We start from the raw sequence: 28,000 nt of genomic DNA on the forward strand, positions 1-28,000 counted from the left end.
TATGTATGTATGTGTATACATATATATATATATATATATATATATATATATATATATATATATTTTTGTTGTTGTGATAAGACAGATGGTAGCTCTTGTGGCATTCAATCCTACCATTCCCATGTCGGAGAAACCTGGCTTCTAGACCTATGCTAAGAAGGCCTATATACCATCTCTAACCTAGTGATTCTCTTATTAATTTTTAAGGATACCCAATTTTATGCTTTGGGCCACAGACCCCCATATGGTAAGATGTCTTATCTATTGGACTCTAATCTCTTAAAATATATATTTTTTATCCCACGATTTTGTAACCCATTCTTCACCCAACGAATTATCTAATGTGATCCTGGGATCTACACACCCTCCGCCAACCTAGTCCCCATATATGGGGGACATGGGGAGAGCAACGGACTTGAACTCATGCTTCCTTCATGCCTGAGTGTCCAAGTTCCTTTACACCTGACAGGGGGGAGTTTCCCTGGTTGGACGTAGTGTGTGGAAGGAACATGTTATTCCAACCAGTTCCTTTCCCCTCCATCAGGCGCCCTGGCTGGCCAGGGGGAGGCAGTTTAGAGACCAGGATTTGGACTCTAATCTAAGAATATTTGAACTTGGTCAAGTCTAGAATTATTTAGTACTGTCTCTGTACTCATAGCATACTCATACTGCATGTATAGTGATAACTGTTTTTCTAGTTCATGTAATAATGGTGAAAATTAACAATCAATTATTTAGCTGGGGACCCCTCAAAGACCACTGGGGGTGCCTGACCACAATTTGAGAACCACTGATCCAGCCTATAATGGTTTGCGGAACCATTGAATGGACCGGTGGTGCCATCTTGAGTTTTTTGCCCTTCATTTGAATTTGTGGACAGTTCTTTCTCAGCAGTGGTGGGAAAAGTACTGAATTAGTAAAGTACCAATGCAATTCTGCAATGTAGAAACACACAGTAGAAACACACTTAAGTCTGGTCATCAAAATTTACTTAAGTAAAAGTGCAAAAGTATTGGCATCAAAATATTATTATAGTACCAAAAGTACTCATTATGCAGAATGTCCCATTTTTGCAAGTTATGTCAAATCTATTAAACACTTGCATGCATCTACAAGCTTGTAAATCAGCTATTTTCAAATTGCCAAAGTTTACATAGTGCTGAAGTAGTTAATGTATGTGTTGTATAAATGATAAAAATCTACACAGTAACTAAAGTTTTCAAATAATAGTGGAGTAAATTGTACAATATTTGTAGTAAAAGTACAGAAAGATGTATACAGCATACTCCAGTAAAGTTAAATGTACCTTGAAATTGTATTTAAGTAGTAATATGTAGTGTACTTACTTACTTTCCACTACTGCTCTTTCTAGATTGTAACATGATTTTCCTTTACCACTAAGTAATACAAAATAATTAAGGCTTGTGCTTCAGTTTGTAAATGGTGATTTTGTAAAAATTATATAAAAGCAATGTTATCTATTTTAAGCAATCATTCAGCATGCACACAACAAAACTTTAGATACAGGCACACTCTTCCGCTATGATGTTGGGCAGTGTCTCATACTTGAAGGAGTATCCTCCGTCAGACGTGGTGGTAATCCTCAGTGACCTCATGGTCTCGGGGACCGGCGCGCAGCACTGCTTGATCCCCAGCATGGTGGTGGCGCGGTCCCACGCCGAACAGTTCCCCACGCAGTACTGGAACGTCAGCACTTTGGGATGGACGATCCAGTTGTCCCAGCCCAGCTCCTCAAAGTTGATCTCCACGTCCTCCCGGCTGCAGTCGTTGTGCTGCGGCCTGTCCTTCGAGGGCCGCTGTAGCAAGTCCATGGCGGAGGGCGACCAGGGGATGTTGCCGGCGCGGTGCCGACGCAGTGAGCGGTCAGGGCCGCCCGGCCGGGGGCCGGTGTGAAGGTGGAGGAACGGCAGCTTGTCCGACTCATTGGAGTGGCACTCGCAGGCCGCGCAGCGCACCTGCAGCACAAACGGTCCTTCCGAGACGGACGCTCGGAGGTCACGCTCCAGGTGGTAGGTGACCCAGCCGTCCGAGGTGGTCCTGGATGGAGCCTCGGCTGCCTGGAGCAGCCGCTGCCCTGCGGTGAGAATGAACAGAGGGGCAGAGGAGTTGGACGTGGCTGCTCCTTCCCCCGCATAGAACCAGAAATGGGCTGAGGTGACCAAGAACTCCTGGCTGTTCAGGGACGGCTGAAAGTAATATGTGCAACAGCTGGAAGAGGATGCGGCGTCGCCAGAGCCGGGAAGAGAGTCTGAAAGATTAGAACATAAAGCAAAAGATGGTTTTATTACACATTGATACAGAGATGCAGTAAAGCCTTAGATAAGACAAAGCTTCTCACCGGCACTAGGGAAGACAATAATCTGAGATGTTTGCGAGGGCTTGTGGTGTTGGTGGTTAACCATGTCCACCCTGGATGACCTTGTGTGCCGCTGCCTGGCCTCTGGCCTCGCCGCGTCCCCATCAGGTGGTCCCTGCATGCCAGGCACAGGGGGCCGCCGCAGGCCCAAGCCCTGCAGCACCCGGTCCTTGAACCAGGCCAACACCACGTCACGAGGTGGCTCATCACCTCCCGTGCAGGACTCTGTCGAGATAGTGGTCCACACGACGCTTAAGAGGAGCACAATGCAGGGCAGGTGCTGCCAAGGCCTCTTCAACATTGTAAGAAAATGTCTTGCCCTTCGTCTCAAAGTCCAAAATACAAAGAAAAATAAGTTTGTGGGTCCAAATGCTTCAATCTCCAGTTAATAGTTTTGATTACAGCCAGAAACGAATGAATGAAACGAATGAATCGGCCAAGTAGTGACGAGAAAGCCTGTTTCAAAGAATAAATGAGACCATAGATATGAAACTGTCTCTCACAGACGTATCGCTCACAAGTCACTCCTCAAGGCTTTTATCTTTGCCTATTCTGCTGAACTAACCTGTAGGCCTCCAGATGTCCCTCCCTAACTCTGTGACGTGATTGTTTGGGTAACTTGTGCTGTTATCTGTCTGTTTGGGCATGAAGGAGTGCGACTACAGAGCGGGTCATTATTGTGTTGAAAGGAGGCGTGCATATGCTGACCTTGAGCACTGGGCCGTGACAGTTTCACACAGTGTACTGAAGGGAATGTGTCTGGTTCCTGTGGAAATAAGAACTGTTCATGCTAATTAACTGCTAATTTAAAACAAATTACTAAAAGATGGACTGAGTGGTCCATCTCGCCTGCCCCACCCCCCCAAACACACACACCTCTGCCCTCCACACCCCAGTAACCTCCAAATTTCAACTTTTCATGCTTTTCCTTCACCATGTGTGTCACACAAAAGTAGTGAAGATAGCTATGCGACACACTGTGAGATTGTAGATCAGTGATTCCATCTCCTTTCCTCTCTGCCTACACATTAAAGTGTTAATTTAAAACACTAGAGTTAAATTAACACTCAGGATTTTACTTTGTAGATGTCTTTCCCACTGGCAATTCATTTTCATAGTGGAGCATTTTTTCCAAAGTTGAACGTTAAAGGGCAGGTTTTTCTGTTATTTCAACGGTCAAAGGAAACCTTGAAACCTGCTGTGAATGTTTGTTTTGAGCCAAGCTGCCATGTGAGGAGAAGCGCTGAATAAAACACCCTTGTGGGAAAAGTGAAGCTTCATTCCAGAGAGAGAGATAAAACTTAGTATGCAACACAGTCTAACAAATGTGACTCATATAGTACTGTGTGTGTGTGTGTGTGTGTGTGTGTGTGTGTGTGTGTGTGTGTGTGTGTGTGTGTGTGTGTGTGTGTGTGTGTGTGTGTGTGTAATTTACCTGAAAATCTCTTGTGTCATAATTAATCTTTGATGTCTATCTTCACTTGTAACTATCAATAAAGGCAAAAAGCCAGAAAAAGGAATAGTCTTAGGTATGACTCGGCCAGATGTTGAACCCTGACATGCAGTCTCAGGGCAGACACTCTAACCACAAGCCCCAAGGCGACTGTGCTGTGCCGGGCTGCATAGGACACTGCAAATAGGCTACAAATGGCTCCCTTAAATACTCTTACCTCGGGATACACTCACTAAGATTCAATGAAACCTCTCCTCTATATCTGGGGTGAAACTAAGTTTAGCACTTACAGTAGCTGTTCTTCCTGGTACTGAAAGTAAGTAATACTGCCATAGCAGACATGCAGTCTGCATTATGGCTAATAAACCGTAATGTCAATGACTTCAGAACACCAATGGGTGGGGTATTGTGGAAAGTCACTGAGTCACATAAAGGAGGTTTGGTAATGTCTGGAAAGTCTAATAAGACAGGTATTGCAACTGCAAGCAATGGTCATGAACAGCTGGCTCTATCTGGCACATTTAGGCTACAATAAACAATATTGATGTAAAAATATATATATATATTTGGTGTGACCGTATGCATATTGGATTGAATTAATTCAGTGGTAGATGGACATTGAGTCATAAAGCTTATTATTCAGTATTTATCTCTCTCTCTCTCTCTCTCTATATATATATATATATATATATATATATATATATATATATATATATATATACTTTATAACGGAGAAAATAAGAACAACCTAGTCCAACACAACACTATTGTACTTCTGTACTACTGCTTCTATTGTTATCCACTAGAGGGCGTCCAAGGCCCAATGTAGGTTTTGTTCACTTGTTCTCGGACTCACTTTCATTATACTGGAAGAACAAATATCTTGTTTTTTCCTTAGGTTTTTTCCCCGTGACAGTTCAACCAGAAAATGGAAAGGATTTTTTTGTATATAGATCCTTTGTATATAGATCCTTGCCTGTATTTAATCATATTTCAATTCGTACTCACTCTCAGTCAGGCACATTCATACAGGTGCTATATGAGTGGGGCCTGTGTTGTGATACGATCCAGGCTTTGAAGTTGGGTCTAGCCATGGTTCATGACTCTCTTATTCATACGATAGTCATGAAGAAACTTCACCCTGTTTTTGGCGAACGCTGCATTTACAAGATTTCCGTATATATAAACATTCAGATTTCAAATATAAAGTACTCACAATTTGTCCCACGGGTGTTGGTTAGTAGCAGCTCCAGCGATTAGAATTTCTGCATCCCGCGTTGTTTAATCAAAAGCATTTTTATCCGAGGTGTTATTTTGCCATTGGCTTTCAACTACGCGCCCCTATCGGTCGGGAGGAGGGTGGCACTCGGTGTGTTCGATATAGGTACGCTGACCGCCCTGCCAATACAGACTAATAGGCGAGTGCGCTCCCGGTGTGCAACTGTGGATTTCCCAAACGAACCCCGTTTGAAAAAAGTAGCCGGGGCGCTCGGACAAAAATGCGTTTTATTAAACAACGCGGGACGCAGCAATTCTAATCGCTGGCGCTGCTACTAACTAACACCCGTGGGACAAATTGTGAGTACTTTATATTTGAAATCTGAATGTTTATATATACGGAAATCTTGTAAATGCAGCGAGCGCCAAAAACAGGGCTAAATATCTGCATGACTGTCATGATAATCATCATGGCAGTCATGTTTCAGGGCTAGGTCTTGGATAGATCATGCAGCTGCTAGAGGCTTATCTGCACGAGTCAGGACAGATTGCCTTGGCGTATTGTCAAGTTATGAAGACGAGCCGAGGACACTGGACCATTTTGAATAGGAGCTAGAAAGTAAGGACAAAATTATGACGAACTTTAAGTAGCATTTAGCATTTTGAGCAGACGCCATGATGAAAACAAATACAAAAAGAAAGTTGTGTAAACTTATATTGTGGTCCTTGAAGGCGTTCCAGGTGGTCCCTTAAATGAGGGAGAGTTGGTATCCAAATATATAAAGTAGCCTATAGGCTATAGCCTGAAGTGCCCTTGGACAAGGCATTGAACCACTACCATGACATGTTATATGAAGTATGAAATAAGCAGGGCCTGGCTGTAAACAAGTATCTGATGCTTAGTCCAGTTACCCTGGGTAAACATAGTAGCCTATACCGTTCCTTTCCTTTTGCCTATTAAATGGACCCTTACGGGTCGGTTTCATGGTACACTCTCAGTTAAATTATTGTAAAACATCTGCATTAGGCTACTTAATTAATTTACAAGTGGTATACACAATTAGTGAATGTATTAGAAAAATGTTATTTTTGATAAACTTTTGCCTGTTATCTCTCCTAATGGTACCAACATCAATACAGAATTGTGGACAAAATCTTATTCAACAACGACAACATGGGGCATAGGCCTATCTAGTTTTTGGGTCATTAAATGGTGGTCCGTGCGTGGCTCAAATCCAGAATAAAAATGTTATCTTTTTATGGTTGAAAACCACCAGTTGATATGACTAGAAATGTATATCAGTATAAATATCAGGACAACACTGATTAGCGATTTCTGATTTCAGCTTTTTTTCCCTCTTTTTTTAATAGATAAAAAATGGAAGTTGGTGATTATTAGCAAACGAAATCATGCCAGCATCCAAAGCCCAGCCTGGATCAGAGGTGAGTTGAGGACCCTTTTGATTGATTGATTGATTGAAATATTTATTAACACTTTGTAGAATTACAGTACATTTCAAGCACAAACTCAATACAAAGACTGTTAACTGTGAGTGGACGACCCAATTAAGCATTACACTTGTTTACAACAGGGTCCACATTGTTCAATTCATCAAAACATTTAGAGACGTACAAATAGACATTTCTATGTAGTTAAAGAACAGAACAGGAATTCATCATATAGGAAGCAAAAAGGGAAAAGATACATATACAGTGAGGGGAAAGGGGGGGGGGCGGTGGGGGGGATACAGATTTTACAGAGGCCAGTTTCGAATTGCAGCCATCCGTAGGTGCCCTTTGAGAGCGGTTTTGAAGGAGTCAAGGGATTCACATGTCTTAATGACTGTTGGTAGGGCGTTCCACATTTTGGTGGCATAGGAGCGAAAATAATTTAGTCCCTTGTTTGTGCCGAATCTGGGTTGTACATGGTTTGTTGCACTCCCTCTGGTGTTGTGGGTGTGGACTTCGTTTACATTAAGGAAGTATTTAGACAGGTACATCATGGGTATCTTGGTGGTGTATCGAATCTTGTGGACCAGACCCATTGCAAGATGCTGTACTCTGTCGTCGACCCTAAGCCATCCCAGCCTGTCAAAGTGGGCAGGGGTGAGGTGGGTTCGGGGGGTGAGGCCATGTAGGAGCCTGACCAGTTTGTTTTGGGAGGTCTGGAGCCTTGTTTTAAGGGCCTTTGAGGTGCTGTTAATTATAAGTGGTCAGTTCTGTGGTCAGTTCTGTTCTTGAATGAAACATCAATGGAAATAGATTTTCAGGTGTATTCGTTTTTAAATGGACAGCATAAAACCAACCTTGTTTTGATGAAATTATTGGCCTCATTCTCAAGACCAAACATGTAATTTAATAAAGGACCCCAATGGAAACAAGCCATATAGGCTTTCTTGGATAAAATCCGTTTAGAAGACCTATTGTACTGCATACTTAAGTGTGCTTGTCCATGCAAATTGTTACTATAAATTGTTCAATCGATCAATTAACCAAAGTCTATGAAAGTCAAGACTACCGTAGATATATTTATTTATTTAAATGTATTAATTTATATATATATATATATATATATATATATGGGGGACTGACTGTAGCTGACTACACTGTGTGTGACGTAGTTGTTACATTGGGGTTGGTGTGAATCACTCAGCCTATCTGCATTCTTGGGCATCCTTTTTATAGCATCTCCCTCTCTGTGGAACACACACACACACACACACATACACACACACACACACACACACACACACACACACACACACACACACACACACACACACACACACACACACACAGTCACTCACTCACACACACACACACACACACACACACACACAGTTACAGACAGCCACACTGACATTTTTTGTCGATAACATTATCTTAAAAGGGTGGACGACGGTGTCTGTCCTAGTTTGAGTGCGTATGTATCCGTGTGTGTGTGTGTGTGTGTGTGTGTGGCACAGGCAAATGGCAGCCCAAGAAATGTGACCTATCCAGCATGCAGCTGTTAGCCCATGGCTTTGGGGGGGTGGGGGGTGCCAGTCTCACCAGGGGGCATTCATTGAGGGTTGAACAGGAGAGATAGAGAGTGGTGACTAAAACTCAGAACACAAATTAAGAAGTAAAATAATCACACGTAGGAAAACAAGTCATAGAAAAGTATTGTAATGGTTTTTGCTTTAATCTTCGATATTTGTCCATATCTGACCGCTTTTCCACCTCCCTCTCCCTCCTTCTCCCCCCCCCACCCTCTCTCTCTCTCTCTCTCTCTCTCTCTCTCTCACTCCCCTCCCTCCCCCCTCTTTGACCTGTCTTCTGCAGACCCCCAGAGCCTTTGAAGGGGTCCGAGGTGGAGGCTGTTAATTCTCCATGATCCTGGCTGGACTTACACCTATACGGCCTGAGTGCAGCGCACCACGCACTGAGTCACACAGGCGTCCGTAATTGGTTCGAGATGAAATATTTGGCTTTGTGGATCTCATTACCTTGACGGGGACTTTACAAGGATGTCAAACGGAATGCCTTTCAGCCTTCAAGAAGAGAGTGACGTAAGTTTGCCTTTCATATGTATATTGTTTATTTTCTTTTCTTTTTTTTCTTTTTCTTTTTTTTTTTACAGTGAAAGTAATTATAGTCAGCACTTCAAGCATTGCTGTCTTTGAAGAGAAAACCTTTAAAGTACATGGAAACTGGTGATTTTGTAACATGTAACTTAACTTTATAGCTGGCTGACTTAGTTGGAATGAATGGAAAGCTATAAAAGTACTTTAATACACAATGTACAGTAAATACATACATATGTAGGTAATAATAACAATTGCTTGAAAATCCTAATTGTATTATATAGTTGGAATTTGTGCTTGACTTTTTAAACCCTGGCAAAGTTTGAATAGTGTGCTGTGGTCCAATAATAGCAGTTAGGTTCAGGGTTGTCTGGAATGCAATGTGAAATATGTGAGTCAGTTCAAACTCACTAGATCTGCCATGTCACTATATTATGATAAATGAAACGGAGTAAATTATCTATGAAGCTATACTGAACAATGTAAACACTATATAATGATACAAATAATGTATATGTTTCAGATGCTACTTCCGATCACCAAATGGAGTTGTGTATGCTTCCTTTGAGCTGAGGAATACCCAAAAGCAATGAAGGATTTCAAACAGGCCGTCAAATAACTGCAGCGGGGGGGCGGCCATTTTCCGGACTCCTTTTACTAGAAGATGTCAAAAACGTCAAGTTAAGATCAACGTTCCAAACGTAACAAACATGGCAGAAGCCAAGGCAACCAGAGCCAGTCCCAACATCCCCTCTAAGAGGGCCAAAGTCATCCAGGACGAAGCGGTTCCAGCCACTGAACCGTCCGCTCCGGTGTTCACCCGTAAGCTCCGCAAGGCGGCGGTGGGCACCGGCTGTGACATCCGCCTGAGGGTGTCGGTGGCCGGCTGTCCCAAACCCTCGCTGGAGTGGTACCACAACGACGAGCCGGTACCGCCGTCCGAGGGCCAGGACTCTGCGGGCCTGTGGATACGAGACTGTCACATGTGTGACGCCGGCCTCTATACCTGCGTGGCCACCAACGAGCTGGGAGAGGCCAGGACCAGCGCACTCCTGGCTATCATGGACCTCGGTGATGGTAAGCACTTCATTGAACTGATATTGCTTTTGATTATAGGTGAATGGAGGACAACGGAAATTTCACAGCTGGAAGAAACTGCAGTCACTCAATGTTAATAGTATTTGTAGTAGATAACAGTAGCACAATTTGAAATGTGCACTCTGGCCAGAAATATAATGAAGTCTGTGTGTTTGACTAGGGTTTGGCTAGATTGCTGAATTCCTACAATAACCATAATGCTTTGGTGCACTACTCCTCCTTGTGGAGAGAGGGGGAGGCTGCGTGGGGTTGTGACTTGTAGTCCAGGAAGGAAGTGAGACCACATTTTCATTGTACAACAGGTGATTTCCCCCTTTTTTTATTAGGACCTTAAGTTAAGGACCTAGTACTTAAGTAAAATGTACTTTTTAATTTTACTTGAGTATTTCCAATTTCGAATACTTTTACTTCTACTCCAATATATCTCAGATCCAAATATTGTACTTTTACTCCACTATATTACACATAATGAGTACTTTCTACTTTTGGTACTTTAAGTACATTTTGATGCCAATACTTTTCAGGAAAAATTTGAATTTCTGACTTTTACTTGTAACAGAGTATTTCTTCATTGCAATATTGATACTTTTACTTCAGTAAGACACAAGAGTACTTTCCCCCACTACTGCTGGACTTCACCGATCGTTCACACAATGAAATCTACTTCCGCCGTGTTTGAACACTAAAGATAAAAACAGAGAGACGTGTTGTGTGAGCGGTGACTTAACCCACTCTTTCCCCTCATGTCTATGGAGGAGGGTCATTGGACGCTGCTAAAATTAACTTGTAGATGTAAATAGAGAGACTTAGGGACATGGGGATGTGGCTTGTCGTGAGTCGAGCGCTGTCTGTCATTGCTTTCTATTAAGCTGCACAGCTGAACCTTTCACCTCTCCAACACCCTGTGGTTGATTGTTGTTGTTGTTGTGTGTGTGTGTGTCCTGTTTGAAGAAGCTGTTTTGAGCAACACCTGGTATAAGATCAGTGCATTCGTTTCCCCGCAAAGATACCAGTGTAACCACAGAAGCTTCCAACTTCTGACTGCAGAATATCTACACCATCTTCATTCAAGGATTTCCGATCAGAAAAATTATGAATGGTCTACATGCATTCCTAGACTCAAAATCTTAGTAGTGGAGTCCTTGGGACAATTCTACTCCAGTTTGCAGTCATAAGGGTTGGAAACATTTCGAATAGAGTCTGTATATGTCCCCTACACGGATACAGTTTGTTGTTGTTTTAATGTGGCATCCATTTTGGCCAATAGGTGAGCAAACTCGTAAGCTGAAAAGTAAAAGATCTAGTTTCAGGTACCTGAAAGGTGTCTGAAATAAAGAGCATATGGAGATTCCTGTCACTGAACAAACACTCTATATAGCAATCAGAATGTGGAGCTATTTAATACTTATTAACCAATCACTTAACCTATACCTTTGAAGCTGCAATCCAGAACTTACTTTAACAGATTCGGTTTAAGTCATATCTGGGAGGGAGACAGCAGTGTGTCAGGGTCAATGGGGAGAAATCATTGCTGCTCCCCAATAACATGGGAGTGCCCCAAGGGTCGGTACTTGGACCACTGCTATTTACTATGTACATTAACGATCTTCCTAATACCTGCCCAGGCGTTAGCTGCCAAATGTATGCTCATGACACTGTCATCTATACATCTGCTAAAACAGCCAGCATGGCAGCTGCGCAGCTGACACAGGAACTAGAGAACATCTCCAACTGGCTAGAGTCATCACAATTAACTTTAAATGTTCAAAAAACAGTTTCAATGTGTATCTCCATCCGCAGCAGGCCTGCTGCTGATACCTTTGAGGTACGCATCAAAAATGAAACTCTTATGGAAATGGGTGAAGTAAAATATTTAGGAATAATCTTGGATAAAAACTTAAAATTTGAAAAACAGGTAAAGCATATATGCAAGAAGGTCAAACCAAATCTAAATTGTTTTCGTCATATTAGAAGGGACCTATCAGCCAAAACTGCACAGCTGTATATGCATGCTATGATTTTCTCACACCTATCATACAGCATCACAACATGGTCACAATCCTCTCAAACTGTCTTAAAACCAATAACATCAATATACAAACAGGCTATAAAAATCATGGATCAAAAACCAATGAGATGGCACATTTGTGGTGTTCTAAAAAAACACAACCTTTTTGCATTTGAAAATGTTGTATTTTTTTCTACTATCAAATTGGTTTTTAAGTGTTTACAGGGTCATGTCTCACCTTTGTTCTCTGGACTGATAGTTAGACTTCCGAGCTCTGGTAGAGCAACCACTCGCGCCTCAACAAGTGGTAACTGTGTTGTTCCCAGGTGTAACAACACATTCGGACAGTCTGCCTTTTCAGTAAAGGGAGCTAACTTACAGAACTCCTTGCCTACGGTCTTAAAACTAGAGACGGATGGTAATGTGTTCTATAGAGGTATCAAACCATGGTTGAAATCAGATCAACTGTGCTCACATGTATAGCTCCTGACTGGTTACGAGAATGATTATGTTCACTTTTGTACTGGAGGTTATGTAATGTACTGTAACCTTGCTTCACTTGAATGTACTTTTTATTGAATGTACTTCTTATTTTTTAGATTGGGTGTTCTTTTCAGAAAAGTCTCCTATGGACAAGTGGTGAAAACTAGCACTCGTGCTAACACACTGTAAACGATGCATCTACAAGTTGTACAATTGTGCAATGAGCAATGTGATTGTTATGTCCATATCAAATAAATAAACAAACATAAACATAAAGAAAACCATATTTGAATAAATCTGTGTGGTAGAGTATGTTAATGCAATATAACTAGCATGCGTGCACTGCCATGGTTTTGAGGTGGTTAAAATCCCAGGTAGGATGTAACAGTTGCGGATTGCACCTTTAAAAGTAATCTAGCGGTGCCTAATAAAAAGATGTCCGGACCGGGTTGTTACCTTGCATCAGCAGCACTGCGACGCCTCTGAAATTAGAACGTTTAGGTGGGCTGGCTGTGCCCACTGTCCACTGCCAGGCTGGTAGTTCTGTTCGTATCATTCCCATGGCAGACAGAGGGCATTGCTTGTCAAAGTGGGGTCCGGGGAGTGGGGGGTCAAGGTAGGGATGTACCCAGTGACTAATTTCACTGACCTCAGGGGTCCTCGAGGGGGTTCAAGCCTTCAACCTCAAGAGGGTCCTCTCTGCTAAATTTGTGATGGTTAGGAACCAAATGGACACTTACAGGATCTGTACAAATGGAACCGAATGGACACGCAAAGGGTACATTATCACTTCTCATTCAAATTAACCTTGAGGATTTTACAGTGATGTTCGCGGAGATTTAAAAAAGAAAAAATTCGAATATTCTATCAAATTGGGCTCCGTTGCCTATATCAAACTGGATGTCCTTGAAATGAGAATCATTGCTTTGGAAATGCTTCTGGAGTCCAGGGCTCACCTCCATCACCTATATCTATAGGACTGCATGTCATCCACTGAATGTACGGCTGGCCCACAGTACGAGGCTGCACTCACTTTCGTCCCCCCTCTTAATTAGCTCTCATTAATTTATGTTCTCTTTGTTCTCTCCTTCTTGACCCTATGCCATTGCAAACCAAGAACTCTCTTTCCATTTCTCTCGATTACGTTCACTGTATTATCTCTCTCCCTTTCCCACCATTACTCCATCAACCCGTGTATGTAACATCCCACTGCATGCAGATGATGCTTAATAATAGCATTATTTCTTTGCAAGTTGTCACTAAGTGCTGACTAACCAGCTGACTATTAATGACCGGCTTAAAATCCTAAAAAAAACACTTTTCAAACCTAAAACTGAGTCAGCTTTCTGAGGCAACCACTCAACCCACCATTCACTTATACCTCTGTCTTTCGCATGTTCTAAATCCAGCTATCTCCCAATGTTAAGGCCTAATCCTAACTAGGTGCTTTTCAAAAATAAAATAAAATCTCTAGTACATTCCTCACATAGCATCTATCCTCTTCTGTTTCTCATCTTGTTTCGCCTATACTTACCAATGTACCAATGGCACGCTATACCCATCGACGTCTCCTTTTTGTGACGTTGTGGTCTGCCCCAGCCTTTGCACCTGACTGTACTACAGTGGCAGTCCCCCATAGCCCCTAAAACCCCAGCACACCCCCCTGACAGTTCCAACTCTGACCTTTGGTTCAGTGTTGGCCTGCAGCTAGGATAGCCAGCCTCCAGTCAGTAACTGCATTGAACCCATGCTATGATTGTAGCTGAAGACAGTAATATTCTTAGTAACAACACTGAACACTGTAACAATCTTAGTATCAAGTTACCAACACTGAAGAGAAGACAGTAATATTCTTAGTAACAACAAGTATGCAGAAGTAACAGCAATGAAACCCAGTGTTTGTTTTGAAAGGATTCTGTTTGTCAGAATCCAATGTGCGCTTATTGACTCTGAATCCTTTCCTTAAACCTTATATGCCTTATGTAATGTGTTGAGTCACTTGTTTGCGGGACACGGAGTAAGGAAAACGATTCATCTCTGCCGCAGGCCCGCAGCTTTGAAGTGTAAATCGTGACAATAATACTCTTTCAGCCTCGTAGAACTACAGAAATGAACTGACGTCAGGCTTATCGAATCTGGATTCTTCGCCCAACACTGAACCCGTTCCAAAATGTATGTACCCGGCTGCAATATTGACTTGGTATATCAGAAGCAAAACAGTGATATAATTATTTACACATTAGATAATGACGTTTGCAAAACAGTGATATCATTATTTACACATAATGACATTTGCCTATAGAGCGGTGGTTTTCAACCAGTGGTCCGGGGACCACCAGTGGTCCTTGAGGGCGTTCCAGGTGGTCCTCAGCTAAATGATGGAGAGTTGGTAACCAAATGGACCCTTATAGATCCTTAACTTTTGTGTGAAAAGGGTTGATAATCACTGGTCTAGAGTAACATCCACAATAATAACCGCCCCTGATCATTCTTATCTCGCAAATGTGACCTGGCTGGGGTATTTGTTGCGTGGTGCGCTGCCGCCGTCTACATCGACAGCAGATACATAAATACATCAGCGGTTAGATTGGACCATGCATGGCATGATTCCACGTGACTTAGAGAAAGTTGAGCTGACGTGTGTCACCAGCTCTCACACTCCTCCAGCTGTCATATCACTCACTACCTCACCTTCCCCCCCATCATCTCTGTCCTTCATCCATATACTCTGTTTGTCTGTCTGTCTGTCTGTCTGTCTATTGATTGAGTGATTGATCAATCTATTGTATGTCTGTCTATCTATTGGTTATTCTGTCTTTCAATGGGGCATAGCATTACTTACTTGTAGCATCGTCCACAAGTAACACGTTTTTGTATTGACTTGTGCTTTCGTTTGATGTAGCCATTCTACATACTGTGAAATAATCAATCAGCAGTGGCGGCCATTCTGTGATTCCACTCAAAGAAATGGATGGCTTGATTCTAGGCTTACATTACAATAATTCATAATCCTATCAATATTTCTTTGGAAATCTCTATGGGGAAAATGAATGGCCTTTCTTTTGAATGGAACCAGATAATGGCTGCCGCTGGTCTGTTTGATTGTCTGTCTGTAGGTCAGTCTATCTGTGGGTTAATGTATGTGGGTCAGTCTGCATCTTGTTGTGGACGTATCGGGTGTCATGTGTGACACCCAAGCAGCACCGTGGCATTGGCTCTGTCCCCCTTTTGCATCAATCTCTTTCTTTCTCTCACCACACACCCCCCCCCCCCCTCATTCTCTCTATCTCTTTTGTCCTTCTCCCCCACTGATTGAACTGTAAATATTTGTTAGGAATTCAATCATATTTGCCAGACATGCCTCTCTATTTCTCGTCTAACAAGGTTACAGGCGGTAGAAACCGCGAGGAGATTTATCTCCATGCTGTTTTCTTTTTTTCCCTTTCTTCCTTGTGCTCTTGCTCTACGACCTTTGTCTCTCTCTCTCTCTCTCTCTCTCTCTCTCTCTCTCTCTCTCTCTCCCACATCTCTCTTGCATCTCCCCCCCCCCCTCTCTCTGACTCTCTCTATCCCTGTTTCTCCTTGTGGTTTATTTCTGTCCCGTGGTATGTGCTGGCTGGCGTTGGAGTCGTTGTGATGTGTAGATGCCGACAACCTCCACGCTCTCCTGTTGCACACACACACACACACACACACACACACACACACACACACACACACACACAGGCACACATCACTAGGTAATTATAGCCTCAGCGTGGTCAAGATGCTGCCATGTCACAGTCAATCACTATCACCATGATGAAAGAGAGATGGGCTTTCTGTGTGTGTGTGTGTGTGTGTGTGTGTGTGTGTGTGTGTGTGTGTGTGTGTGTGTGTGTGCGCGTGTGTGCTTTTGTGTGCGTGTGTGTGTGTGTGTGTTTGACAGGCTGCGTGAGACAGGCCGTACTGTACGAGAGAGAGAGTTTTCCTTTTAATTTAAGCACATTTTAAAGAGCAGACGGGTCAGAACTAAGTGGTTAAAGCATGCAGTCCACGCACGTCCCTACAATCTAACTGGAGGAATCCGACCAATCGGCAGGCAGAGAGTGGTGCTGCGTCATTTAGTCTAGACTCCCTGGTGTACGTCGGTGTCAGACGGACAGGTTTCACATTAACATGACGTCACCAACACACAGTCATCCTGAACATTAATATATAGCAGTGGTGTCAACCCTTTTCATATCTAGGTCCATTATTTATTTGGCCTTTGACCATTTGCGTGCCTGCCTGCGTGCATGCGTGCTTGCGTCATAACCGTTGGGTAGAGACTTTAGCTCCATATTGTGTCACTATTTGACGTCCTTTAACTGCTTAAGCCACATTGATTTTACTTTGTCGTACAGCGGTTTGGAACATTTTCGACAATTTTCACCTATAATGACCTCCCCAAAATAGGTTGAAAGTGATTAAGTCCTGTCTGTCACACAGACATTCGTCATTTTCTTTGACTCAAATAGCGGCCTGCCCTGTATAGATTACAAGCATCCTGCTGCCGTGGGCCTATTTTAAATAAATACTGTATACTTGCTTGAACATGACACTACTGCCCAAAGCCCATGGTTACTGAGAATATAGACAGGGCTGCACACAACTTTTTTGGTCTAGTACTCAGAGGAGCACCTGGAGGAGTTTCTTGGTGCTCCTAAAATGCGGCGACCCGTCTCGCCGGATGGATAAAAGAGGGATGAATAACTTATAGCAAAACGATATTTATTGGATGAGTGGGGAGTCAATGGAGGGTATTGCAACTCTAGATTTAGCCCTAGAATGGCTCTTGTTGTAGATTCATCCCATTTATTAAAAAAATCTAAATTAGCTAAAATCTAGGTGGCGACGTAGTCAGACAGTCAGACACACATGGCTCCTCAGTGCAAAAATAAAAAGTGTACACTACCCGACGATAATAAGGGACAGTATGTCGAGACACGGTGTTCATGTTGGGCAGCAGCAGTGCCAGTACGCAATGCTTTAAACTCTTCCCACTCCACTATGTCGGAACTAAAACCTTAGTACCCGTAAAAAGTCGTTGGCCGGTGCCTAGGCTGTGAGAGACGGCATCGCACACAAGCAACCATGCTGCTCCAGCACCCGGAAAACAAACACAAGCACAGCGGCAAATGGGAAGAGTGCAAAGCATCCAAAGCATGCCCTTTTACACCGGGGACTACAGTAGTTTGCTATCTGAAACGGAGAAGACGAAACTATTTGTGTCAGGTTTTCTCAGTAGTAAACTCCTGCCCTCCTCCCAGCAGAAAGCAGCATGGAATCTTCCCCCTTTTGAGTAAGGACGCGCTGTGATTGGCCACAATGGCCAGTGCACTTGTGCAAGACGTGCTGTGATTGGCCAGTAGCCACTTTGAGTGGCAGTCGGTGGAAAATGCTCTCACCACAGAATTTACTAGTATTCTGGCCATAATAATCATTCTAGGCAGCCCCGGCTGTTGGTACGCAGAAGCGCTTCCCGGCGCTTGATTGACAGCGCATTTTGAATTTTTATGACGCATGCGCGCTGGCGCACCGCTTATGTGCAGCCCTGAATATAGACCACTGGTATATTGCCATTGGTTGATTGAATAGCCTACTTTATTAACAGATTAACAGGCGAGGTTGCGTTGAAACAACAGATCTTCTTAATACGGCACAGTTGAGAAGCAGGAGTTAAACTATTCATCTGGTGTCAGTGAGGTCACATGTAGAGTTGCTATAGTCGGCTCCATATATGCAGATCTAGTATGTCAAACCATGTATGGCTATCCAGGGTTTGATGAGGTCAGCTCCACATATGGAGACCTTCGGGACCACACTATACAACACTGTAAAATCTTCAGTGGTTATTTAACCCTGAGAGTGTACAATTGGAACCAAATGTAATAGACCGCATGTGGTTCCCAAGAACCAATGTTGATATTAAAACATGCCTGAGTACTACAGCTACATGAATATTTCAAGGTTCTGGAGGCACTTTATTACATTCGAGACATGTAATAAAGTGACGAACACAGAACAGTGCAAACGCCTCTTCTTATAGCCATGGCATGGTCAGCAGTCTTACCCTCCAGATTTAGTGTATATATATCAGCCATGGTGGGCTATAAGCACGTTCACATTTAGACTACAAAGGGGAAGCACCTAAATATCGAAGTCCCACATTATTTTCAACTTTATTTTTAACCCATTAGACATGGTTGCCGTGTTGTTTTCAACCTTATAGTCCTCAAGGATGCAAGCGTGCTAAAGAGACCAGTGGCTCTCAAAAGGGTTTAATTTCAAGGACTCCCATTACTCTGAGAGTGTACCAAACGGAACGTTGGGTTCCATTCGTACACTGTCAGAGTCACAGAGCTGTGCTGCGTTCACACTGGCATTTATACAAAGCTACAGTCTACTAATAATGTTCAATGGAAGCCATGCAGTGACGCCAAGATACAACAACAACAACACATCATCCATTTGTACATTTGTAGTAGTAGCTACGAAGCTACAAAAGTTCCCTTTTAATTTTGAAAGGGACAACAGCTAGGTTAGAAATACTTAGACATACTAACACTTAAATTATGCAAGTGGCTAGAAGAGAAAAAATTGCCCTTCTATGTGTGTTTGTGTTGTACAAGCCAAGAACCAGGAAACGCAAAGCAGAGAGTCTCAAACAGGACAGCAAAGGTCACTCACTCACGGTGAGTGAGTGACTATGTGAGTGAGTGCGTGCGTGCGTGCGTGCGTGTAAGGCAAGCACGCTTGAGCAGGGCTGCACATTGGCGTGCAACAGTGTGATTTGCGTTAGTAATCCCCAGCTCTGCCTGGGGGCCAGCCAGGCCCTCTGTTTGGGGGCCGGGCGGGGTACAGCTATGGAGTATGCAGTGCAACAAGAGGGACCGGGTTAGGTGGGGGGGGACGGGGACGGGACGGTGGACACAGGGGGGTTGCACCACTCAAAATAGATCCCTGGGCTTGGTAGTGAACAGTTCCAGGGGACAGGGGGGGAGAGAGTGATGGCAAGGAGCAGAAACATGGGCTGAGGAAGATGGGGGTGTGGGGGTTGGAGGTCTGGGAGCCATCTGTGAGTGCACATCCATGCCCGGACAACAAGCCTCAAAGTGGGGTATTAACTAGGGGTTAAGTTGTAGCTATGCCGGGGAAAACCCTGGAAGGACACGTTTCCATTTGAAAGATCTTGACTTGAGCCTTGAGGAGAGAACTTTATTCTTCGAAGGGAGTTCAACGCGGAAAACAATTACACCGTGGTTGGGTAATCATCTGCTGTTGATAAGAAGTAGCCGTCTCATCCGAGGGAGGGAGGCAAACATGATAAGGAAGGAACTGCTGGATGCTCGTAAGGCTTTGAGGAGTGTCGGAGACACCGGGGGTAATGGACCGAAAAGAAAGAAGCTTAGAGGTGAGTGTGACATGCAGCGCTCACACCTATAGATAACAACACACATTTTGTTGTTGAAGAGATTACCGGATACAGGTGGACATGAGAGCTTAAGGTACCAAGGTCATGTTGTTGTTGGCAAACCTCTGTAAAGGAGGGACGCATTTAAAGTGCACACCTTGTGCACACATTGTGGCCGCACTCTTTGTCGTTATGAGTGCGTTACATGTCGGTGCGCAGATGCTCAATCTGTGCATTTCACACCATCACCTGTCCTGTTGATCGGGGAATTACAAACGCGTCTAGATTAGATTCTACTTCCAGGAAAACCTTGTAGCTGATGACATCACTGGCCCATGCTTCCTCCCCTGATGCAAGCCTGGGAGCATGGAGATACAAACAGGTGTCTGCATGGGAGCAAATCATAGGGGAGCAAATACCCCACTAATGAGCAGGCTGCTCAGGGAATTTCCCCCTGAACATAATGCACAAATACCAGATCATGCGTTTTTCAGTGAAGAGGTTTGTTTTGGTGTAGAGGTCAAAAAGGATTGGGCCAAGTACAGACCCCTGGGGGACGCTGGTTAAAGTAGCAGTCAACAGTGTTTATTCACTGACCTTTGTTAATTAGGACAATTTGAAAATCCTTTTCATTTCTCTCTCACAGTTGGTCACGTGTACTTCGTACGTCATTGCCGACCGCCCCGATGCTGCCGCCTGCTGTAAAATCACACCTTTGATGAATAATTGCTTCGTAAGAACATTTCTTATCAGGCTGCCCCTCCTGTCGGTTGTGTGTGTGAGTTACTTAAGTCTGCATGGCACACAAGGCCAAAGGGCATGGGTAGCCTTTAGATGTCATTCCCCCGAATATTGTGGTTAAGCCCAGACGCTAAAGTGCAATTAATTAGATTCCATAACTTTGCGAGGCATCTGGCTTCTTGGGCGCTGCGCGAGGCTTTCTCTAGCTGGCATCGCTCCGCCTGTGTTTAGCCTGGCAGAGGCTTGTGTTTGTGTTCCGTCCTGTTGGCATACAGTCACTCACATGGACCCTCGGGGGATTTGGTGCGGATTAGGTGATAGGATCAGATTGCAGTTTGACCGTCAACACTGCCAGCCATGAGAACCCCTCCTGCAACCCCAGCGTGTGGACTGTGAGTCGGCATACCGCTCTTCAAATTAGCCTCTGTTTCGATTTTCGTCGACTAATACTATGACGAAATATGTTCGTCGACTACCTTTTTTCACTGAGAAAAACTAAATGGAAACTAAATGAAAGCTCACAGCTTTGTTTGTTGCCTCACATTAAGTGTGTTTTTAAATGGGGATATTAATGACTTGATTATACTAATGATTATTTCATTTCCATGTAGCAAAATGGACTAGATGCAGTGGAACAATTGTGTGTGAAAGCAACCTGAGCGTGTCCTCTGGTGTCTTGCGTTTAACCCATTTAGACCTGATTCTAAAAACGCCTTCTAAAACCTAACCGTTCACACCGTTCAGTGTGAACTGAACTCAACAACACCGCTGACTGGCTGTAGTTAAAGATGGAGTGCCACGATTTCTTTCTACCCTAAAACATGATCATCAGGTATTATTACAATATAAGGGGGAATAACTTTTTCCAAAAAGTGTACAGTATTTGTTAAAATCATGCTTTTATGTGGACACGCCCACCGGTTCATTAAGTATACCTGGTTTACCTGGTGGGTGGTGATGGGTGGTGATCCACCTGAACTGAAGCCACACCCACAGCTGTAGTTGTATGATAAAGGGGGAGGGGTTAGGGGAGGGGCTGATAGTGTGTTGTCACTATATTACTGTTTACTTCATTGGCCCGTTTGACTGTCAAGGGTTTAGCCTCCAGGAAGAAACCCTAAATACAAAGTTAATACACCATTGCACATAAAAACAACTCCAGGGTGTCTAATGAAGTACTGTCACCTCATAGACGCATGAAAAACTGGAAAAAATAAATAAATGTGGCACTCCATCTTTAACTGTATAGTTACTAGAACAGTGGCCTACTTGTGAATGGTTGGAAATGCATGGCACACCCAGTCATAGGAATGATTTTTGTATGCAGAATTATGTGTGTGCCTGTATTCCTTTTCCTTTTCTGGCCATATATATGGAGTTCTGTGATGACATGAGTATATGCCAGGGGTCGGCAACTTTTCTGACATGAAGTGGCAGAGCCCAAGCAAAGGCTTTTGTGCTGGGTCTGGACAACTGTGTATCCCACGACTCACTCCCTGTGGTGGTGTGGAACGCGTGTGTCAAATTTGAAGTTATTTGGGGCGAACCGTTCTCGAGTTACGTGGATTTCAGACGTACATACACACGTACAGAGACGTAGTGCATTTATAGATAGATATTGCTCAGTGTGAATGGCCCTTTAGGCTGCTCAACAGTGCCACTTTAGGTCACCCAGCGGTATTGCAGCTGTCCGTACTCCAAACTGACAGACATACAGTCATGCATACATACAGACATACACACACGCGGCCAGTCATTGGAGCAAAGAAATAATTCTGTTGCTAGCAACACCTAATGAGAGACACAGAGGTAGCTCCCGGCTTCAAAGGTATAACAACGTATTGGTTGCACCAGGTCGAAACGGGTTAAAAATGAATGTGCAGAGTAATCAGTTCTATTCTTCTGACATCAATCACTTTGTAAACCCAAAGGCCACGGAGCGTTACAAAGCCAGATGAGAAAGACGCGACTCAGCCTGCAACTTAAAACGGAAGCTGCACCGTGATTGAGATGCGTGTGTAGCGCCAGGCACCGGCGTTTTCTGTTAAGGCACCGTTTTCCGCCTATGCCAGCCCATGCTGCTGATAAAGCTGTATGCCCGTGGCAATCCATCTGGGCTGGCTCGGCAGGAAGAGGGCCTCCTTGTCACAAAATCAATAGGTTTCCGTGAAGTCTGCTCGGATTCTCCGCTGTTTTAAGCTAATTAAAAGTACGACACTTTGGAAATTGGGCCGGTCCAAATTGGCACGTGGAGGTCCGTTAAATCCCCATTCTTCATCCATAATTTCTGCCTCTCGTCCATTTAAGTGGGCTGTTTGTCAGCTGAAAGCTAGACTAATATGACCTTTTGTCTTGTTTTGGGTGGGGACAACACAATATATAGACCTTTAAACTTGTTTGCGTGGGGACAACATAATATGTAGACCTTTAAACGTGTTTGGTTGGGGACAACATAATATGTAGACCTTTAAACTTGTTTGTGTGGGGTCAACATAATATGTAGAAGACCTTTAAACTTGACACACAACAAGATAGTCCTTGAGGCGGTTCCAGGGGGTCAATAGCTAAATGAGTTAAATGTAGCATAAAAATCTTCTTAACCACTCTAACCCTAACATATACATAGCCTATTTGAAAAAAGCACATCTACAAGCTCATTGCCGCGATAGCGTCTGAGGTAATTGACACTCACTAATTGACAGTGCTGTCTCTAAACAGTGACACGCTGTGGTGTAGACAGTCCTGTGGCAATAAGAGACACAAATGAGTCTTCTTGTGAGTTTAAAACTCAATGTATTGGTGGCTTTTGTCCAAGTTTGTGTCCTGGTTTTGGCCAGTGTTCTTGTATTCTAGTGTCTCACAACTACCGGCCGCTGTAACTGTGTGGGCAGAGAGATGCCATTTGTAAATGTATGGGAAGGTCGGCGGTTTTATGAGTCCCTGTGGGGAAAGCATCCGTGTCATGTTAGATTAATCACTTTAACCATTATTGTATAGAGATACAAGCACATAGAGCGTCATTTCGTGCCGTGCTATGAGCTTGTGTGTGTGTGTGTGTGTGTGTGTGTGTGTGTGTGTGTGTGTGTGTGTGTGTGTGTGTGTGTGTGTGTATATATTTACAGTATGTGTGTGTGTGTCCGTTCCATCATAGCATGTTTGACTTGCTGCTTCACTAGTATTGATGGCCCATCCTCATGGCTAATAGAAAGTATTCTATTTTACATTTTACCATCAATCGACTGAACAGTTATTCTCGGCTGGTATAATTCCTGGTCATTGTTAATTGTATTATTCTATTCATTTCCACGGTTGATTATGTAAGTGTGATTTCATTTGCCTGCCTATTTTGCTCTCTCCTGTATGCCATTGTGCATGTGACAATAAATCACCTTGAAGAAGTTCTTCACTGTGCCATCTTGGCTCTGGTTTCCTATAATCACTAATCTTTTGCTCACGACATGATTCTAAATCTAGGCCTCTTCTTAATGGCAGGCACTCCCATGTCTTGTGCTATAGTGCTTATCTCTTTTATGAACGGTGCAGGAATACTTTGCCAGGGCATTACGGCTTGTGCCAGCCATTGTGCCTAATTTAATGAAAGTGTGCTCGTGTAATGCTCACCGGTTCATTGTACGTTCTCTTTGGATGGGAGCTTCAGCTAAATGCCCCGGGAGTGAACGTGTGTCAGTACATTAAACATATCTCACAGTGGGTTATTTTCCTAGCGCCAGTCCGAATTCTTTTTAACTATAAAAGTGGTATAGTAAAAAGTGTAACCGGGGGCACGGTGGCGCGCAGTCGGTAGCGCTGTCGTCTCACAGCTAGAAGGTCCTGGGTTCGATTCCCGCTGGGGACACTGGACGCTGGGGCTGTGTCTCTCCTCCGCATCATCAGTGCCCATACCCTAGGTGGAAGACACTGAAGTCACTCAATGTTAATAGTATTTGTAGGAGACAACAGCATGGGCATAGTTTGAACTTGACCCCAGGGGGGGGGGGGGTGGGCATTATTTTGCCGTTTTTACACAATGCCCTAACCCCTAAAAATGTGTTATTCAGGACAGCAGCGTGCGCGTGCACACACACACACACACACACACACACACACACACACACACACACACACACACACACACACACACTACAGCCGTACAACGAGTCATCATGTCATGATAAGAGAGATGATTACAAACTACAGTCAGAAGCACACCACAAGTTACAACAACAACTGGCATTGACAGGACACTGCAATCCTGCAAGTTTGTTTATTTACCCGATTGCTGTCAGTGTTGCCTTATAGTTCACTTTCTGAGTTAGAAAACTGCGCAAATAAGTAGGCTAGTTTATTGCAGAGGGGCAGCTAGAGCTAGAGATCAAGGCATACACAGTCCTGCCTTGATCCCGCCTCTAGCTGCCGCTGATTGGCCAGGCCGTTTGTTGGCCGGAGCATCGAGTCTGCCCTGAGAGTTCCCAGATGGGAGCAGGAGGGGGGGAACCCTGTGTACTCTCTGCTGCCCCATCTGGCGGAGTCAGGTTAGTGCAGAGTACCCATTCCACCCATCCTGTCTGTGGCGTTTTGAAGCACCCGGAAGAACGCTCTTATTTCCGCATTTTTTTTATTTGGACACCAAAATGTGGTGTCCAAAATGCGTAAGTGCTCAATGTTAAACCCGTGCTAAATGCACGCCTGCAGTCGCAGCTCTGACCAGTAGGGCGGAGCTATTCAACGTTGGCCAGCCCTTCTGGGGGCTTGGTGTACTAGCCGATGCTGATGGGAGGTTGGTTGTATCCCATGTCACGCATAGAGCATTGCTATTGATTACTGCACTCTCCGCTGGAGCCGATCCCTCTCAACGGAGAAGATGGATTGGGGGGGAGGGACGCCGCGTGAGACACAGATGTGTTTGACAACAAGAAAACACGTATATGCTACTGGTGATAGAATGTGCATTACTCGGGTTTGTGCACCAAGCAGATCTACAAGCCCACAACTTATGACAGTCATGTGTCGTCAGCTTGTAGATCTGTTTTTCAGTGCAAGACACAGCACACAACTATATTATATTTTTTATATTTATGAACAGATTATTTGTTATGCCAACCCAGTCAGTCCAAGTGCAGATGGCCATGTCAGGCATTAAGTCTGCTTATTTGTATTTTTAAAAAGCGTAGTCGTATGTCTCCACTCTTACCAACCTGTGTCTGTTCTGTTTTTAGCTCACTATCTGTTCCCTTCCTATCTGTAATTGACAGCCTTGCACACACTGCATAAAGAGAGTAGAAATGGACCAGCCGAGGATAGGAGGGACCCCAACACAGGGGACAATACAAAAAGAACTATGTGTCAAGTTATAAAAACATGAAACCGTTGCATTGTACATGGGGTTTATAGCTGAGGCTAATTTGCAACCCCAGTCCCTGCTGGTCCAAATGGGTTTAATAGACCTTGAATTTTCCTTGCAGCATAATCACATAAAACCGTGCCATCCGCCTATATGTCTACACAGCCCGATCTCACCCAAGCACGGAGCAATAGCACAAATTCTGTACATACAGTACTAGAAAACCCCCAAATCCGTACATATTACACTACTACTGTTTGGAACTATTGTATCCGGAATGTATGGAATTGCCAATCCGTGCTATCCGTGTTTGGGTGAGATCAGGTTTGACATTATTTATGATTCTGTGACAAGCGGGTTACAACTCGGACGGGTCTCTGAGTCGGCGCTACCGACCTTCGCAACTTTCGACACGGCAACTCGCACGCTTTAGCTCACTCAGTGGTGTCTCTCGTGGCTCAAGTTCGGTAGAGACTGCGCCCCTCCGTCACAGTCTATGTACAGTGTAATAGGTACGGATTTAGGGTGTTCTAGGCGTGTATACGCATGGAATTGCCAATCCGTGTTTTGTTTGAGACAGGCTTGGTCTACACACATCATCATTGGAGTTCAGGTGAAATGGAAAACACCTGTCACTGATTTATAACGGCAATGGGTCTCTCACATCGACCCGTGTGCATTCCAGGGCCGACCCTATACGTCTCAATTAACGGCGCTAAAAAGCACATCATTGTTGAGCAGAGTGAGAGAAAGCACGGCCATTCAATGGGATTCTGGAACGTTCAGGCGTTTATTTTTAGACCCAGTTGATGAAAGAGGTGGGCGGGGCGGAGCGGGGGGGGACGGGGGACGGGACAGATGTGTCTGATCAATTAAAGTGTGTGTGTGTGTGTGTGTGTGTGTGTGTGTGTGTGTGTGTGTGTGCGCGCATGACAGACGCACGAGTGCGTCAGAGCACCAGTCAGTCAGCCGCTCTGTCTCGGAGAGAGCTAATCGCGTTTGAGTGAGTGCATGCCCCACGACTGTGTGATTCTTTGTCATCGTGTGCGGGGCCGGGGTATCTTTGTGTGCGTGTGCACGCGTTCATGCACGCATGCACGTGACAGAAACATGCAGTGGTGTAAAGTAACTATAAGTACATTTACTCATTTTGAGGTACTTTCCAAATGTCAATACTTTCACTTCTACTCCATTACATCTCAGAGGCAAATATTGTACTTTTTACTCCACTTATCACAATTTCCACTTTTACAATTACGACAATTATTTGATAGATTTAGCGTTACTTTGCAGACTTGGCTATTTTATATATTTTTTTAAGATTTCTATACATTTAGAACTTGTGAAATGTAACTTTCTGCATGCTGTGAGTACTTTTACTTTTGGTATTTTCCTATATTTAATTTGATGACAATACTTTTGTACTTTTACTGAAGTAAACTTTAAATACCGGAAGTTCACTTGTAACGGAGCACTTCTACATTGCAGTATTGATACTCTTACTAAACTCTATGACCGCCAACAACCCCATGTAGTGGTGGCTCAGAGAGCCATAAGCCCTTATTCTGATTTGGTGAGCTTCCGGCAACAATCACAAGCGCTTATGATACTTTCATCATAAGCGCTGAAACGGTACCGCGAGGTCGCAGGGATTTCTTATTGAGCTCCTAAAACATCGATGTTCTGTATGATCACCTCAATCTGAGCTTCAATTCCGAGAAAAACGGCGCTAAAGATCGGCGCTAAAGATGCAGTGGATGGAGGGAAAATATTGGATGACATCACAATATGCGGAAGCATATCGTTAGATGTCGTCCTAGACGATCTGTGACTATTCATAAAAGTCGTCCAATGTTGCCTTCAGCAGAGAATGAGTTTTAAGTAAAAAAAATATCGAGCACTGGAAACATTTATTTGTCTCTACAAACAAAGCAGGCTTTCTTTTAGGGATTATGTTGTATTGGCTGGCCTAGATTTTAAAGGACTGTGGGGAGACACACATATTCGTTCAAACATCTCACATTCCTGCCTACAGCGGAGCTCTGATGTATTCATCTGGTTTTATTCCAACGGCGAGGTAGTGAAAGGTATACGCACATTGAGATGGCTTTTGTTTTTGATGTTTTTGAATTATTGTTGTGTTTGTGAAGTTAGCCTGACATCCATTTGTCTTTGTAGTGTTCAGTCACACCAGTCAAGTTGTCATACTGTACATACATTACATACGTCTTCATCTTGCTCGTGTTTATTCCCCGGTGTGTGTGGATTGGCAGTGCTATT

At 43.8% G+C, this 28,000-nt stretch overlaps 2 protein-coding genes across 2 annotated transcripts in view; one reads left to right on the forward strand and one right to left on the reverse strand.

Annotated features, from left to right (window-relative positions):
- Positions 1-1,404: 1,404 nt before the first annotated feature.
- On the reverse strand, positions 1,405-2,691 carry inha (inhibin subunit alpha). The gene is made up of 2 exons (XM_083758328.1): positions 2,360-2,691; positions 1,405-2,269 (listed from the first exon to the last, which is right to left on the reverse strand). The coding sequence occupies exons 1-2, from the start codon at positions 2,676-2,678 to the stop codon at positions 1,518-1,520; spliced, it is 1,071 nt and encodes a 356-aa protein (XP_083614454.1). The 5' UTR covers positions 2,679-2,691; the 3' UTR covers positions 1,405-1,517.
- Positions 2,692-8,401: 5,710 nt separating this feature from the next.
- The window catches only part of spega (striated muscle enriched protein kinase a), an 88,311-nt gene continuing 68,712 nt past the window's right edge, over positions 8,402-28,000 (forward strand). Inside the window, exons 1-2 of the mRNA XM_083758410.1 lie at positions 8,402-8,599; positions 9,138-9,691. Coding sequence (XP_083614536.1) covers positions 9,325-9,691 — 367 coding nt within the window. The 5' untranslated portion in view covers positions 8,402-8,599; positions 9,138-9,324. The remainder of the gene's footprint in view (positions 8,600-9,137; positions 9,692-28,000) is intronic.

The sequence above is a fragment of the Protomyctophum parallelum genome (assembly GCF_964188405.1).
Source record: "Protomyctophum parallelum genome assembly, chromosome: 23".
Lineage (NCBI taxonomy): Eukaryota > Metazoa > Chordata > Actinopteri > Myctophiformes > Myctophidae > Protomyctophum > Protomyctophum parallelum.